The sequence below is a fragment of the Panthera pardus genome, unplaced genomic scaffold, assembly GCF_024362965.1.
Source record: "Panthera pardus isolate Hobbes unplaced genomic scaffold, ASM2436296v1 HiC_scaffold_24, whole genome shotgun sequence".
Taxonomy (NCBI): Eukaryota; Metazoa; Chordata; class Mammalia; order Carnivora; family Felidae; genus Panthera; species Panthera pardus.
Window position 1 is genome coordinate 26,763,622 of NW_026526810.1, and position 15,482 is coordinate 26,779,103.

General features: G+C 44.7%; 1 protein-coding gene across 4 annotated transcripts in view; it reads right to left on the minus strand.

Moving 5' to 3' along the window:
• Positions 1-15,482, minus strand: part of THSD4 (thrombospondin type 1 domain containing 4) — a 566,849-nt gene that overhangs the window by 32,911 nt on the left and 518,456 nt on the right. For all 4 annotated transcript variants that reach the window (XM_053888890.1, XM_053888892.1, XM_053888891.1 and 1 more), the window contains 2 exons: positions 5,289-5,464; positions 2,802-2,898 (listed from right to left, as the gene is read on the minus strand). In XM_053888890.1, the coding sequence (XP_053744865.1) occupies positions 2,802-2,898; positions 5,289-5,464 (273 nt within the window). The remainder of the gene's footprint in view (positions 1-2,801; positions 2,899-5,288; positions 5,465-15,482) is intronic.

The window sequence follows — 15,482 nt, forward strand, 5'->3', positions numbered from 1 at the left end:
ATATTCCCTCTTGGGATGGGGTGGGAGGGATGAGGTCGGGGCATATTACCTTTTCTTTTTTTTCATAGACATTATTCTTTTTTTAGAGCAGTTTTAGGGTCACAGCAAAATTAAGTGGAAAGGTTCCACATCCTCCCTGGCCCCACACACGCACAGCCTCCCCCATCAACATCCTGCACCAGAATAGGACAGCTGTTGCCATCCACGAACCTGCATCGACACACCATTATCACCCAAAGCCCATGGTTTACATCAGGGCTCAGTCTGGTGATGTACAATTTATGGGTTTCGACAAATGTGTAATGCTATGTACCCACCATTACGGTAGCATTGAGAATAGTGTCACTGCCCTCAAAATCTTCTGTCTGCCTATTCGTCCCTCCCTCCCCCTTTGCCCCTGGGAACCTGTTTAACGTCCTCATAGTTTTGCCTTTTTCAGAATGTCGTATGGTTGGAATCATGCAGCGTGGAGGCTTTTCAGATCGACTTCTTTCACTTTAATAATGCGCACTGACCTTTCTTCCATGTCTTTTCATGGCTTGACAGCTCATTTCTTTTTGTGCTGAATAACATTCCACTGTCTGGAGGTACCAGACAGCTTATTCATCCATTCACCTAACGAAGGATATCTTGGTTGCTTCCAAGTTTGGCCAGTTATGGAACACTTGTATCTTACTTTATATATTTCTATTTTGACCGAATATTGTTCAAGTTCGATACAAACTAAGGAGGCAGATCCCAGAGTTACTGTAGAATCCAGTTAAAACTTAGGGCTCTCCCACCCTTCACCCATATTTCTTATTTAGTTGGCTACTTAAAATATTTTGTGGCTTAAATTATATGCAGTTTAAATCAACAGAATCAAGACTAGTCATCCCGCTATAAGTGAGACTAAAATGTTACCAGACAAAAACATTTTAAAATCATTTGCGTACCTCGCATACACTGGGCACCGTGCCGGGATGGATACCTGATATTCAATCCTTTTCCACTGCCTGTCGCCTCCAAAAAAATCCTGGGAGTGTAGGGTTTTTTCCCTCACCATTTTGTAGACTGGGGATGTGCTCAGAGAGTTTCTGACTTGTCTGAAGCAAGCCAGCAGAAACCAGCAGAGCTGAATTCGAGTTCATGGAGGGTAAAGCCGAATCCCAGAATGTTCCTCCTCACCAACTTTCTACAACTGACTCCTTCTGGGCCTGCCTGTCCCAGGTCATCAATCCCATGCTACCGATCAGCTGAGACTCATCAGGCTTGTTATCAGTCATCATCACCTTATATGATTTCAAGTAGTCTGTCCAATTGCCTTATCGATCAGCATCAGACCTCAGTAACCTCAATATTCTGCCATCTGCACTTGGTTTCTCAGACTATGTATCGCTCCTGCTGTGCTGATTTGCTGTTTGGACAACACGGGCACCCCATAGGCTGGGCACACACCCTGTTGTCTCCATGCAGCCAGGTGGTTTCTGCCTGACCTGTGACAATCAGATAACCTGGTCATCCATCTGGTGGGCTGGAGAAGGATGGTGGGCCGGGCCTCCCGTGCCCTCACTTCCCAGGACCGTTGTCAGACCAGGTAACTCAAAGAAGCATAACAGTTACATAGTCACACAGGCTGGCCTGAGGTCCCTGTGGGACCTGGGCAAATAAGTCAATCTAAGCTTCCATTTCCTTACTTTTAAAATGAGGCTAATAATAGCGCCTTCCTCTGAGCACTACTGTGATAATTTGATGAGTTAATCTGTGTGAAGGGCTCAGCAGTATCTGGCACAGAGCAAGGACTCAGTGTGTGGGTGATGATACCATTAATATTTATGCAGACCTTCCTGTTCAAAAGATGGAAAAGAAAGTCTCCATTTGGGTGGTGGGCTCCATTATCATTTGGTAAAGAAATATCTGTGGAGTCAGAGGGCTGCCTGCTGTGTCTATCAGCAAAGCCTACGGGAAAGAGGTAGACAGCTAGGCGTGAACTCATTATTCTTTTCTTAGAAGACAAAGCAGTGTTGACGGAAGCAAAGGGGACCAAGAGAAAAGGCATGAAGTAGACAGAATAATGGCCCTCTGAAGATGTTTGCATCCTAATCCCTGGAACCTGTGAATATGTTACCATATATGGTAAAAGGGACTTTGCAGATGTGAGGAAGTTAAAGATTTGGGGATGGAGACTTGTCTTGGATTGTCTGGATGGGCCCGATGTCATCATCTGCATGCTCACGAGCAAGAGGCAGGAGGACGAGAGTCAGAGACAGAGATGTGATGACGGAAAAATGGGGTCGGAGCCCAAGATCTGAAGGTGCTACTCAGCTGGCTTTGGAGATGCGGGAAGGGGCCCGGAAGCAAGGAGTTCAGGAGGCCTCTTGAAGTGGAAAGGGCAGGGTGACAGAGCCCCCTAGGGCCTCCCATAGGAGCATGGCCCACCGACACCTTGGTTCCCGCCCAGCAAGACCCGTTTTGGACAGATTCTGACCTCCTGAACCGTATGATAGCAAATTTGTGTGGTTCTGAGTCACTAAGTTTGCGAAAATTTGTTAGGGCAGCTGTAGGAACCTAATACGAGGTGCTTCCAAATCTCGAACAGGAAAGATAGATTCAGGATGTCCACCTCATTTTTGAATCAAGTGAATGAGACACGCTCATCAGCAAAGGCTCAGACAAATAGTAAAGCATTCTCTGATATCAAGTGCGTGCCCGTGGGTTTTCTCCATGTTGACTGAGAGACACAAGGGAGATGCACAGGAAGAGACAGGGGGGCTTTAGAAGGAAATAGCAGGTATGCTTGGCAGAAACACAAGAGATTTTACCTGGTCTCCTGTGAGGAGGCACCTGGGGGCTGATGGCGTTGGTCCCCATGATGACGTACTCATAGTGGACTCCCGGATTAGGCTGCTGGTGTATCATCTGACAACACAAAGGTCAATGTCACCGCACTGTCACACACACCTTGCCTGTGGGCCAAGTTTCCGTGGTATAAATGGCACTATCTATTAATGAGTGGGTTGATTCAGATCTGATCATATTAGTGAACCTGTGGCAGATTAAATGAAAGCTCTTCCTGGATTGTTTTTTGTTCTTTGCTTTTGAAGAATGAAGAACTTGGAAGAAAACTAGGGGGAAAGTCAAGATTTTATACATTCCAAATAGGAAGATGGGACCGATGGTAGCAGAACCTTTCTGTTGGCTCTCAACCATCTTATACCATAGCTTAGATTGTGCTCAGTGCTCTCAAAATAGCCCAGACAGCCATGTCTATGCTACAGGGGAACACATTTGAACACTAGGTGGCGAGAGAAAATCATGCAAAGAAGAGCCAGCCGCCTTGGGCAGAGCCAGCCTGGCATCCCTGAGGTCCCTTCAAAGAACCCTATGTGGCCATGAGGCTGGCTCAGGAAAGGTCTGGCCCACCTTCTCCCTCGTTCACCTCTGGATCTCATCCCCTCTCATCCAAGGAAAGCTCCAGAGCCACAGAGAGATGTGGGGGTGGGGGGTGGTCAGGAAAACAGGTGTAAGGGAAGTAAGTCTCCCTGGTTCCTGTTCTCTCAGGAACCAATGACAAAAGCAGGATATCAAGCAGGAAGCAGCAGAAGTCAGGAATTAAACACCGTCTCGGACAAAAACCACAAAATCAATCAGCAGGCCTTTGCAGAAAAAATCCCTCCCTATTGGCTTTGGAACACAGAGTCCTTTGTGCCTATGGCCTTCCTGGCGAGGGGCAGGGCGCTGGGCTAAATGGAGCAGCAGAATGGGAATCCTCAGTGTAAATACAAGCCAGGCAAGGAGACACTGTCCCTACTGCTTTATAAAGGGGCTCTCCTGTTGGCCAGTTGTATACCCTAGAGCAAGTCCCATGGTCTCACGGTTTTTGATTTCTTCATCTGGAGCAAGAGGTTAGAATCACAACTATCTCTTGGAATCTTTAAGCCACAAGCGTCTCCGAGTCACTCCTGCATGGTGGGACCTGTTTTGTTCATGAGAGTGTCCATTCTGCCCGCCATCATCCCTTACCTTCTTCCTACATGTGAAAAGGGGCCTCCATTCTACAATCACCCGTGGGAAGGCAGACGTGAGAACCACTGACCTCCCTACACCCAGGAACCATGGTGGTGAGCACAGAGCCCCAAGGGGGGAAGTGGGGTGACCTCTGTTTCCCACCATCTACCCCTAATTCTCTCATTTCTCTTTCCACATAATTTAACAGTGGGTCTGAGGCTGGAAACCCTCCCTGCCTCCCCCATGCCTCTTCTACACGAGCATTCTGCCAGTGCAAACCCTGTCCCATTTATGAAATTATTGTTGGCCACCGAATCCCAGACCACCCACACCGGGCCTTTAACAATCTGGGTTTTTACCCCTGATGCCATTGGAAACTTACCCAGAGTCCAACAACCAACTGGACAGTCTTAAAAAAAAATATTCAAAATTAACTATAACAAGGCTTCTTTTATAGTTTCTAGTCTATGAGCCACTAGGCCCAACAGGAATGAACATGTAACTGTACAGCTGGAGAACGAATATTTATAGAATCCTAAGAGCAAATAGCATGTAGATTAGCATGGCTTTAGAGATGGGAAGACAGTACAGGTCTGTGGCTGAGCTCGTCTTTATCAAAACCTGATTTGAGTTTTATGTCTTGTCACCTTTTTGATTTCCTGAGAGTTTTAAGAAGACTGGATTTTAGTGGTTTCTTTGAAAAATAAGGACCATTTTATATTCTTGGGCAACCTAATAATTTAGTTTCTTGTAAAATAAATCCCGAATTGTGTCTTCTGTAAGGCAAGGAACTTGTAGTAAACGTCTGTATTGTTCCTTCAAGCTTTATTGCACATCGTCTGGAGTACTCTGCAGTTCTCGTTTCTTCCTTTGCTTTCATAGAATTTGAAGAGGGCTGGGAACTTGAGCGGTCTTGTCTTGCCTTGGGCATTTGCTTTCTTTTGCCATAAAAAGAAAACATGCCAAATTAGCATTAGGAAAAAAGTGCCGGGAGCGGAGCCAATGCTCATGAAATAAAGGGTATGTTTTGCCTCTGATTTGGTTCAACAAGTAAAAATGGTTTTAGGGGGTCAATAAACTCTGAGGGTAATAAGCATCTGGCAGAGTTTAAGGTTTCTATGAGCTAGGTACATTTGGAGGTGAATGGTGGAGGTGAACGCCAAGCATTTAGGCACCTCAAAGGCTCAGCTCAAATGGTTTTATTGAGCACAGGCAATGATCTGTTGCTTATTTGCGCTCAGGGTGGGACTTAGAAGAAGCAAGATGCAAAATTCAAACAGTCCAGAAACATCCAAACTCACATAGACATCCAAGATCTCATTAGTGGGGCCTTCGGCCAAAAAGGATTCTCCAGCGGTGCTCGAAATCTCATTTGGACGCTTGTAGGTGAACATGGTCCCTCCACCTTCGTATTTTCCTGGCCGGTCAATTGCCCAGTTCCCGTTGATGATGGAGCGGCCAGAACGACTTCGCAAAGCTGTCAAGAAAAACGAGATGATTCCTCGGGTAAGGGCAGGGTATGCACAAGAAAGTGAAGTGACCCCACGTCAAGTGTTCCATTAGGACCCACTATGTGCTAGGCACTGATCTAGGCCCTGAGGGAAGTGAGGCATCTAGATCACATCCCTTCGGGTTTCTTCAACTTCTTGGTTCACTTCTTCAACCCATTCAATGCCTTCCACCCCTTGAACTTAGGATAGAAAAGAGGGGCAAGAGTAGTCAGGAGAGAAGAATGTGGAAATAGAGAGGGGGGTGGGGAAAGTTAGAGGAAGAAGAGAAAAGGACGGGAAGGGAAACCGTAGTATATCCCGTTATCTAGGTGAGAGGTTGCACATTGGCAGCCTGTGAGCTGATTTTGGCCCACAGATAGGCTTAGTTTGGCCGTCATAGTGTTTTGTTTTGTTTTGAAATAATTGAACCCAAATTCAATTTGGGTTCTGTAGCTTCTAGCTTCTCTTGTAAAACAAGAAGACATGTTACCATTGGCTCTACGATCTGTCATGGCAGGAACCAGCTGGAGCTGAGGAGGACCGCCCGTTAGATGGGGTTTGTGTGCTCTGCTTTGTCCTAACCCCCCACTCCCTAATACTCCCCCACACTGAGGCTGAGTCTCAGTGTACTGTCCATTTATTGATGGCTATGGGTTATTTATTCCATTTATGATCATGCCTGCATTGTTATTTGTCTTACGGAAATAGAAACTTGCTTATAATTCTTTCTACTTGTGTGTCTACTAAAAGTGACAAAACTAAAGATAGGTCAAGAGGGTCACACGATTCTCTCCTACCTGATCACCTTCATTCATTTGTATGACCTTCCTGACTTCTGTGGGCTTTTGAGGCTGGGAGCCATGCTGACCCTCCCACATACACGGTTAAAATTAATCCTCATGACACAGCTAAGCAGGTGCATGTCCCTGTCAGAGCGTCGATCAGAGATGGGAGGGAACTTGTTCAAGTTGGCAAAGGTGAGAAGTGACAAAACTGTGTCTGTGCTCAGGAGGGGAGGTAAGAGAGGAGAAGAGCGGCAAGGAACAAGGTGCTTGTGTTTATGAGAGGACAAAGGACAGCATGTGAGAGCTGACTTTCCTCCCTTAGGGCATCTGACACCATGAAATTCAGAAGCCAATGGTGGATTGGGTTGAAAGGAGACCCCGTGGTAAGTGTCATATACACAGTGGGCCTGTGATGGTCACTGGATCTCTGCACCCTCACTTTCACAGACTTACTAAATTTAATTTTGTACAATGTATTATGGAAAAATTTATATAGCAACAAAAACAGTGAGAACAGTATAATAAACCGTATACCCATCACCCAGCGTCAATAATTATCAACTCATGGCTTATCCTGTTTCCCTCTGCAAATCCCAGACCCCCTTTACCCTTATATTTTTCAGGAGGTGTCTCGAAAATATAAGGACTCTTTGCTTCTTTTTTTTTTTAAATTTTTTTTTTTAACGTTTATTTATTTTTGAGACAGAGAGACACAGAGCATGAACGGGTGAGGATCAGAGAGAGGGAGACACAGAATCTGAAACAGGCTCCAGGCTCTGAGCTGTCAGCACAGAGCCTGACGCGGGGCTCGAACTCACGGACCGCGAGATCATGACCTGAGCCGAAGTCGGCCGCTTAACCGACTGAGCCACCCAGGCACCCCAAGGACTCTTTGCTTCTTAAACACATTTTCAGCAGCGTTTCTACAGTGGGTCTCTGGGGTCCAGCAGAGTCAGGCTGCTCCAAGGGGTGGCAGAACCTCCTGTTTAGAGGTGGGTATACCCCCATTCTCCCCACCCGGCAGACTCCATCCCCGGTTGGCTGGTTGCCATGGCTACAGGGAGACCACACCTGTGGAACACCGAATACCAAATTATAAAATCAATTCAGCTTACTGAGTGGCAAAGAAGGTCAAGAGTAGAGACTAAGGAAGAATAAGTTTAGAGCTGTTTTCTCTCAAAAACCACACTTGAGAGTGGTCTATATTGCCTCTCCATTTCCTCACTTGCCATTCACTTCTCAACATCTCCAACCTGACTCCTGCCCCCACTATGCCACTGAAACAATTATAATTAATGTCACCAGGACCTCCATGTTGCTAAATCCAATGGGCATGCTCTAGGCCTCCCCTTGCTAGATGTCTCAGCAGCATTCGGTCCTACTGGCCCCTCCATCCTATTGGAAACATTCTTGGTCTGGGACACCACACTCAGCTTGCTGTCCTCCGGCTCTTAGGCTGCTCATCTGTTCTTTCATTTCTGTGTCATCTTTCTCTACTCAGCTACTGAATATTAGCATTCCTTGAGGATTAAGAGTAGACCTGATTTGGGTGCCATACTTTCATGGGCAAGTACACCGATGCCATGGCTTTAATTACTGTATTCCGCTGGCTTCCAAATTTCTGTTTCCAATCCAGACTTCTTTCTCTAACTGCCTACTTGACAGCTGCCCTCAGACGTCTGAACTCGCCCTTGACCTCTTCCAGCATTTTCTCTGTCAGTAAGTGGTACTACCATCTGCTTCATTAGAAATGGAGGAATTATCCTGGACAACTCTCCCTTCCTCCTCTCCTGTATCCAATCCGTCATCAAAATTTACTTGACCTCCTCCATATTTCTTGAACCCATCTACTTCTCTCCATGTCCGCTGCCATTATCCAGGGCAAGACTACCACCAGATCTCATCCAGACTAACTCAAAACCTTCTAATTGGTCTACCTAATTTCCCTTCTTCTCAGCCAGAGTAATCTCTTCAGAATGCAGATCTGACCATCAACTATGGCTCAACATCCTTCAACGGCTTTCTATTTCTGTCAAGGGAGAAGCCCTTAATCCTTGATGGGTGACGTGGTCCACGGTGATGTGGTCTAGCCTCACTGTGCACCACTTTTATTCTTCTCTCTGTGCTCTGCTCCCTGGCCTTCTTTTAGCTCATCTAATACCTCATGTTCCCTCCACAATCTGTTCCTTCTTCTAGAAGGTGTTTCTCTGAACCCCAAATCCAATTTGTTCTTTAGATGTCAGCTCTTCCCCAACCCCCAGTCAGGTCTGTCTTTTCTTTCACATGTTCTACGAGATGCCAAAGCCTCTCATCCAAGGCACTTAACTCTGTACATACATCCATTCAGAGTCTGACTGGACTAACGTTTGTCTCCCGGAACACTGCCGGCTCCAAAAGGTGTTTCCTCACTGTTACAGGTCTAGCGATCAGCAGAGAGCTTACCACCTAGTAGGAATTCATATTTGCTCAAGGCAAAGCTGGATAGCAGAGAAAGGCACCAGCTCAAAAGAAAGATAGGCAAGGAATGATCAACAGGCAATTTAAAGAAAACCAAGTCCCGATATTTCATAAGCAAATGAAAAGCTGCTCTGCCTTACTTATAATTTAAGAAATGCAAATCAAAACCACGATGGGATATTCTTGACCCACCAGAATGGCAAATGTTTGAAAACATTTACTATTGCCGGAATTGGCAGGTGTGCGAGTAAGCAGGCATCCATAACATTGTTGGTGGGAATGTAAGCCAACTCAACCATAGTGGAGGGCAGTTTGGTTACATTGCTAAAACTTTAAATGCCTACACACTTGACCCAAGAATTGTACTTGCAGGAAACTACTTTGAGGGATATACTTTTATAAGGACACACAAGCGTTTGTAACAAGGATATTCTCTGCAGATTTTTTTAAATAGAGAAAACCCCCAAACAACCTAAATACCTCAATCCTCAGTAGAGGATTATTTACATAATTTGTCATACTGAATGTCCACGCAGTGGGATGCTAGGTGACCGTAAAAACGAGATAGGTCTGTGTGTGTGGGTATGAGAACTCCGTGATAAATTTTTATTTAAACTTTTTAAGTGTTTGTTTTATTTTTGAGAGACAGAGCACGAGTGGGGGAGGGCCAGAGAGAGAGGGAGACGCAGACTCTGAAGCAGGCTCCAGGCTTTGAGCTGTCAGCAAAGTGGGGCTCGAACTCATGAACTACGAGGTCATGACCTCAGCTGAAGTTGAATGCTTAACTGACCGAGCCATCCGTTTTGTTCAAATGAAACAAAATGCAACATAGTGTGTTTGGTATGATCTCATTTGTATACACTTTTAAATAAAGGCATATACATAAAACACATACGCCCATGCATAAAGCTTTTCAGAGAAAGTCATAAAACCGTTAACATTTGGGGACAGGAACAAGGGTTTAGGTTGGGATGGGAGATGAGAAGGGAAACATTTATTTCCCATTTTATATCTTTTTATTGCCATTTAGAATTTGTTTTACCATATGTGTATATTACCTTCTTTAAAGCTTCAACATTTTTCAGTTAATTTAAGGGACATGGTACAAGCAGAAATACTCCCGAGGGATATACACATTTTCCCCCTTTTTACTGGTTCTTCTTAAAATCTCATTCAGAGCATCCAAAGCTCAGAACTGATGTAGGTTCTGGCTAAGGTTTTATTGCTCTTAATGGCAATATCGTAGAAGAGGTTGTTATCTGGAAACCAAAAAGTCCATTAAAAAAACCATCTGAAATACCGCGTAGGAGGGAACTGTGAGGGTTTCCCAGGAACTAAAACATGGGGACCCCAAATCTTTTTACCATCTACTACTGTTACCCCTGCCCCTGCTCTCCGGGTTTAGGTGAATCTTTCACCATATAATAGCAAAGCATTAAAAAAAGCCATGTGAGGTTTTTAGCAGACATGGGCCTGATTCCATATGCCCACAGGTTAGCTTCTGAAACGGCTCCAGAACTAGTCCCACCTGGGCTTGCATATTGAAAGCAGCTGCACCCACAATTTACGTGCCTGTAAGCAGTTCCAGGGCTGCGTAATGGTGTCCAGAACTACCCCACAAAAAGGTGCAGGTGACTCATGGCTCTTGCTAGCGGGTGTGTTCATGGAAGGTCAAGCTTTGGCGAAGCTTGTCACAACTGTGTCAATAAGAGGAAACCTCCACTCTCGTTTGACATATGCCTTTCGTTCGTTTTAGCTGCCAACTCTGGGCATCTACGTCTGGCCTAAACTATCTGCACCAACAAAGCCCTTCTCCAAGATTCACATAGGAATCGCTTATAGAACTAAGCCCTGCTTCTCAGGCACCTTATCCCACAATCTTAACGCCTGCTGCCGCCGGGCCGAAATGCCAGGCCCCGCGTCCAAACAAGAAAGGTGGCCTCCTGACAGCCAACAGATCACTGCGAGCTTGTCGTGTTTCTCCCTTTGGGAAATGAGAACGGAGTTCCTCCTAACAAAATTCCAAGCTTCTCGATGTTTCGGAAGTTCTAAGAAGCTGTCTGGGAAGTGGCAGACCAGGAGCAAGGACGAAAGGGTCAGACATCACCGGCCGCCTTGTGATGCCAGCTGGAGGTCTGCGGCCCTGCCATCGTCGCCCCAGTCTATGGGCTTCCACGGAAGCTCACGTGTGGGCACAAACCCAAGTGAGTCTCAGAATATGCTCGCTCATCTGGATATCCTGAAAACGGAACACAACTACTCACCTCGCACTACCTCCTTGGAGGGGTCAGTTACATCCTGAGTGTAGGGTTCCTTCTACGATAAATTCAGCCACCAATCCTAACAGTATCAGCAGTACTTTGTGCGCTGTATCCTAATGGAATTAGCAGTTTCTCTGGTGACTTTGTCACCAATAGGAATCACCTATGTATTCACAGGACATTACAGATGTTACAGGTAGTCTGAAATATTGTTTAAAAACCTATCACTATCCTGCAGCAACAGTGATGATTAGACTCCCCGTGAGATCTCCTATCTTAAAGACGCACATGCTGCTAAAAATTACTAAGAAGCAAATCTTTTTCTAAAAATATTTTGATAATTATATTTCAGTGCAATTGGTTTCCACTGTACTCTTCTGTATCTTATTTTATGGATTTAAAATCAGTGGTCTGAGAGGGGATCTGAGAAGGGAGTCCACGGCACAAAGAATTGAAGACCTTCTGGTCTAATGATTTATGGTTTTCAAAACAGAAAGGAATTCACGTAATACCAAAGCCAGTTGCATAAGGCAAACAGGACACATAGTACCTTTGTTACACAGAAGAGGAAAGAGGCTCAGGGAGATTAAGTTGCTTGCTCAAAGTCATAGATTATTAGTGGAGTTCAGGACTTGAGCTTTGATGCTCTGATTTCATATTCTTTTCATTCTACCAGTAGTTCTCAAAGTGTGGTCCTTGGACCAGCAGCACCAGCACCCCCTTGGAAGCTGGTTAGAGGTGTAGCTTCAGACTGGCTGAACCCCAGGCTCTGGGGTGGGGTCCAGCATATGGGTTTCACAAGCCCTCCAGGTGGTTGTGGTATATTGAAAGTTGGAAAACCACCCTTACTTTATTATATTTTAATTTTTATTATAACCATCTCTTACTTTCGAGTCCTGATCAACAGGGAAAGCTTCTCGATCAAGGCAGGAATGGTTTCATGTCTCATATCTGGCTTTGCCTGGACAACAGGGCAGACGCTGAGAACAGGGAGGACAAAGGGCCAGTCTGGAGGTTGTGGCTGTATTCCACCCTACCAGTGAAGCTGTCACCATGACACCCGCCCTCCCCGTCTGTGGGCATTTAGGATTCCCAGCGCCAACCTTTCCAGGGATTTCGTTATCATTAATTGATCCTAGAGGGCACCTAGATTCATGTGACTTTATTTACAAGGCATACGCCATGACGGGTTTGAGCGATGACTGGCCCTGGGTGGGGTATGGTGTAAAACAGAGTCCAATTCAGCTCAACAATCAAAAATTATCTCAAGACACCGGATAAGCCCACATACTGTGTTGTTAAATCCTAGGATGCACAATTCTCCCCATTCTTACATTATGGACATGGCATGTGTCTTACAACAGAAGAGCAGTAGCTGCCAGGCAGATGATTAAGCTCTGATGTAGTCGTCATTTCTTGAACACATGTGAGATTTGTTTGATTAATTCATTTCAGTTGAGCGAATTTCCAGCAACCCAACTGGTAGCTGTATCAATTTTTTTAAAAAATTAGGATATAATTCATACAGCAAAGTATTTAAATTCTATGTTTATAGCCTGATGACTTCTTATCTTGGTATTACAACTGTGTTACTACAACCCAAATAAAGATATAGACCATTCCAGACCCCCATAAGGCTCCCTTCCTGCTCCCTCAAAGTCATTACTCTGTCCCCACAAGCCTCCAGGGTTATCACTACTCTGCCCTCTAGCACCAATAATTTTGCTCGTTTTTGTATTTTGAGTAAATGGAATACTATTCTTTTGTGCTGGACATCTTTTACTTAACTTCATGTCCATGAGATTCATCCAAACTGCTGCATTTATCAGTAGTTCATTCGTTTCCACGGCAACTTAGTATTATATGAATATGCCACATTTATTTGCTTTTTCCATTATTGACTGGTCTGGGGGTTGTTTCTAGTTTTTGGCTCTTATAGGTAAAGCTGCTATAGACATTTGTGTATGCTTTTGCTGGATATAAGTCCTCATTTCTGTTGGGAGATGTCCCCAGAAGTAGAATTTCTGGATCACGGGCACATGTATGTTTAATTATAGTTTGTACTGCCAAACATTTTTCCAAAGTGAGTACCCCGGAGTTGCTGTTGGAAGCCAGGGATCTCGTTGTGGAAAAGGAGACATAGATATGGAATGGGAGAAGGCCAGACAGAACACTGTGGGATGGATTTGACTTTGAGATAGTGTAAATTCATGATCTTGAAATTATGTACGTGCGTGTTTATATGTACTTGTGTGTGCACACATTTTTATGTGTGTGTATGCATCTGGACATATACATGCATATACCTCCTGGCTCTGTCTGTCAAGAAGGCTAAGAGGCAGAAACATGGGGCACCTGGTGGTTCAGTCAGTTAAATGTGCATCTTTTTTTTTTTAATTTTTTTTAATGTTTATTTATTTTTGAGACAGAGAGAGACAGAGCACGAATGGGGGAGGGTCAGAGAGAGAGGCAGACACAGAATCTGAAACATGCTCCCAGCTCTGAGCAGTCAGCACAGAGCCCGACGCAGGGCTCGAACTCACGGACCACGAGATCATGACCTGAGCTGAAGTCGAACGCTTAACCGACTGAGCCACCCAGGTACCCCAAGTGTCCATCTTTTGATTTTGGCTCAGGTCATGATCTCACAGTTCGTGGGATCGAGCCTCATGTTGGGTTCCGTGCTGACTGCGTGGAGCTTGCTTGGGATTCTCTCTCTCCCTCTCTCTTTGCCACTTCCCTGCTCATGCTCTCGCAAAATAAATAAATAAACATGAAAAAATTAAAAAAAAAAAGAAGCAGCAGAAACATGCTTCTAGCAACAAGCATTACTGGTATTACTTAATCTTGATGACCCCATCTACTTTTCAAAAGCTTCAAGCTAACTTTTAGGAGATAATAGCTAGAAATTTGATTAAGGGAAAACAACGTGTATAATCAAACAAGAAATTGGGTCAAAGCCCCAGCATTCTTTGACACGCTTTGAATTTCTACTGCCAGGTATAAATATGCTAAAGGAAGGCCGTGTGCACGGCTCCCACAAAATCCTGCCACCCTGTCGCTGTGATGCCCCACAAAACTGCCAAAGGCTAAAAGTGGTTCCGAATACGTTTTAGGATTTGAATACGAATAAAGCTGAGGGTCCAGATCTGATGGGGACAGAAGGAAGTAGCATCTAGACAAACAAGTATGTCATGGCTGGTTTCTATTATTAAGTTTATTTCCCTGCCTTATGTTATATATTTACGTACCCACCTCCCTTGCTAGAAGGTGAGTGCTTTCAAAACAGATACTGTGACATATATATTTGTGCCCACTACTTGGTGCTTGGTTGGCACTTAATAAATGCTTGTTGAATAGAAGTAAATTATGAGCTGTATTCTTCTGATCTATCATATTTTAACCTTGGAGTTGAGATAAGAGATTCTTGGAGACTCCTTAAAGTCCTATTTGTGTCTGAATATTCCTGTTTAAGAATCCCAATCTCAAAAATGCCCTCCCTGCCTCCTGACCAAAATGGTAAATACACGCAGTGATGCATAAAAATGCTGTAAAAAAAAAAGAAGCACAAATATTTCTTTTTAGGTAGGATCCAGGTCCAGCTTAATATAGTATCCAAATTACAGTTTCTGTTAAACAGCTATATGCACATATCACCCAGTAATTTTTCAGTTCAGATTTGCTTTGGCATTTTGGAAAGAATTGAGCCTGTGTGATTTTCTAGAACATGATGTAACACAGTTGGACTGAAAATCAGAGTATGAGAGAAAGAAGGCTGGCTCTCTTTGGCACTCTATGATCACAGGTTGAATAAAGGGAAATGCCAAGTCTTTGTTCTTCTTTCATTGCTAAATTATAGTAAGTAAGGTGAATTCTCGTTCTTTAAAATATTAACATTTGATTTGTTTTGACTCCAGATTTCCTTTGATACTTACTAACTATAAATAAACTTTATGTGTTTTTAGGCCTCAAATAATGTATGAAATAGATTCCGCCTATGGTTTAAGTAAGAAAATAAACTGGGCAAAGCACTGGGGGTGGGGGTTATAAAGCGAAGACAGACGACAGTTTCGGGAGCTCAGACACGTGCTGATACACGTGAACTGAGAGGCTGTCAAAATTTCCTTGGGAGTGTAGAGAATTTAGGAGAGGAGGTGACATATGAGCAGGAATTGGCATGGTGAAGAGTTCACCAGTCAGAGGACAGGGGAAGGGCATCTGGGGACAGAGAAAGGCATGGACAAAGGCAGGGACAGGAACGGGCCTGACCTTGGAGGGGTGGGGGACAGTGTGGGGGTGCTACAGCAGGGGCATCCTGGGGTGCTAGGGGCTGGAGTGGAGTGGGTGTGCAAGGAGTGCCCTTGGACATGAGGTGGGGAGGGGCGACTTTGGGCAGACTGTGGGGCTGGGTTGTGGGCACTGGGGAGCCATGGAAGGATTTAGATCAGTAGTGACAGTTGCCATCTGGTGCTAGAGATAACACTGGCTGTTGAATAAGAAGT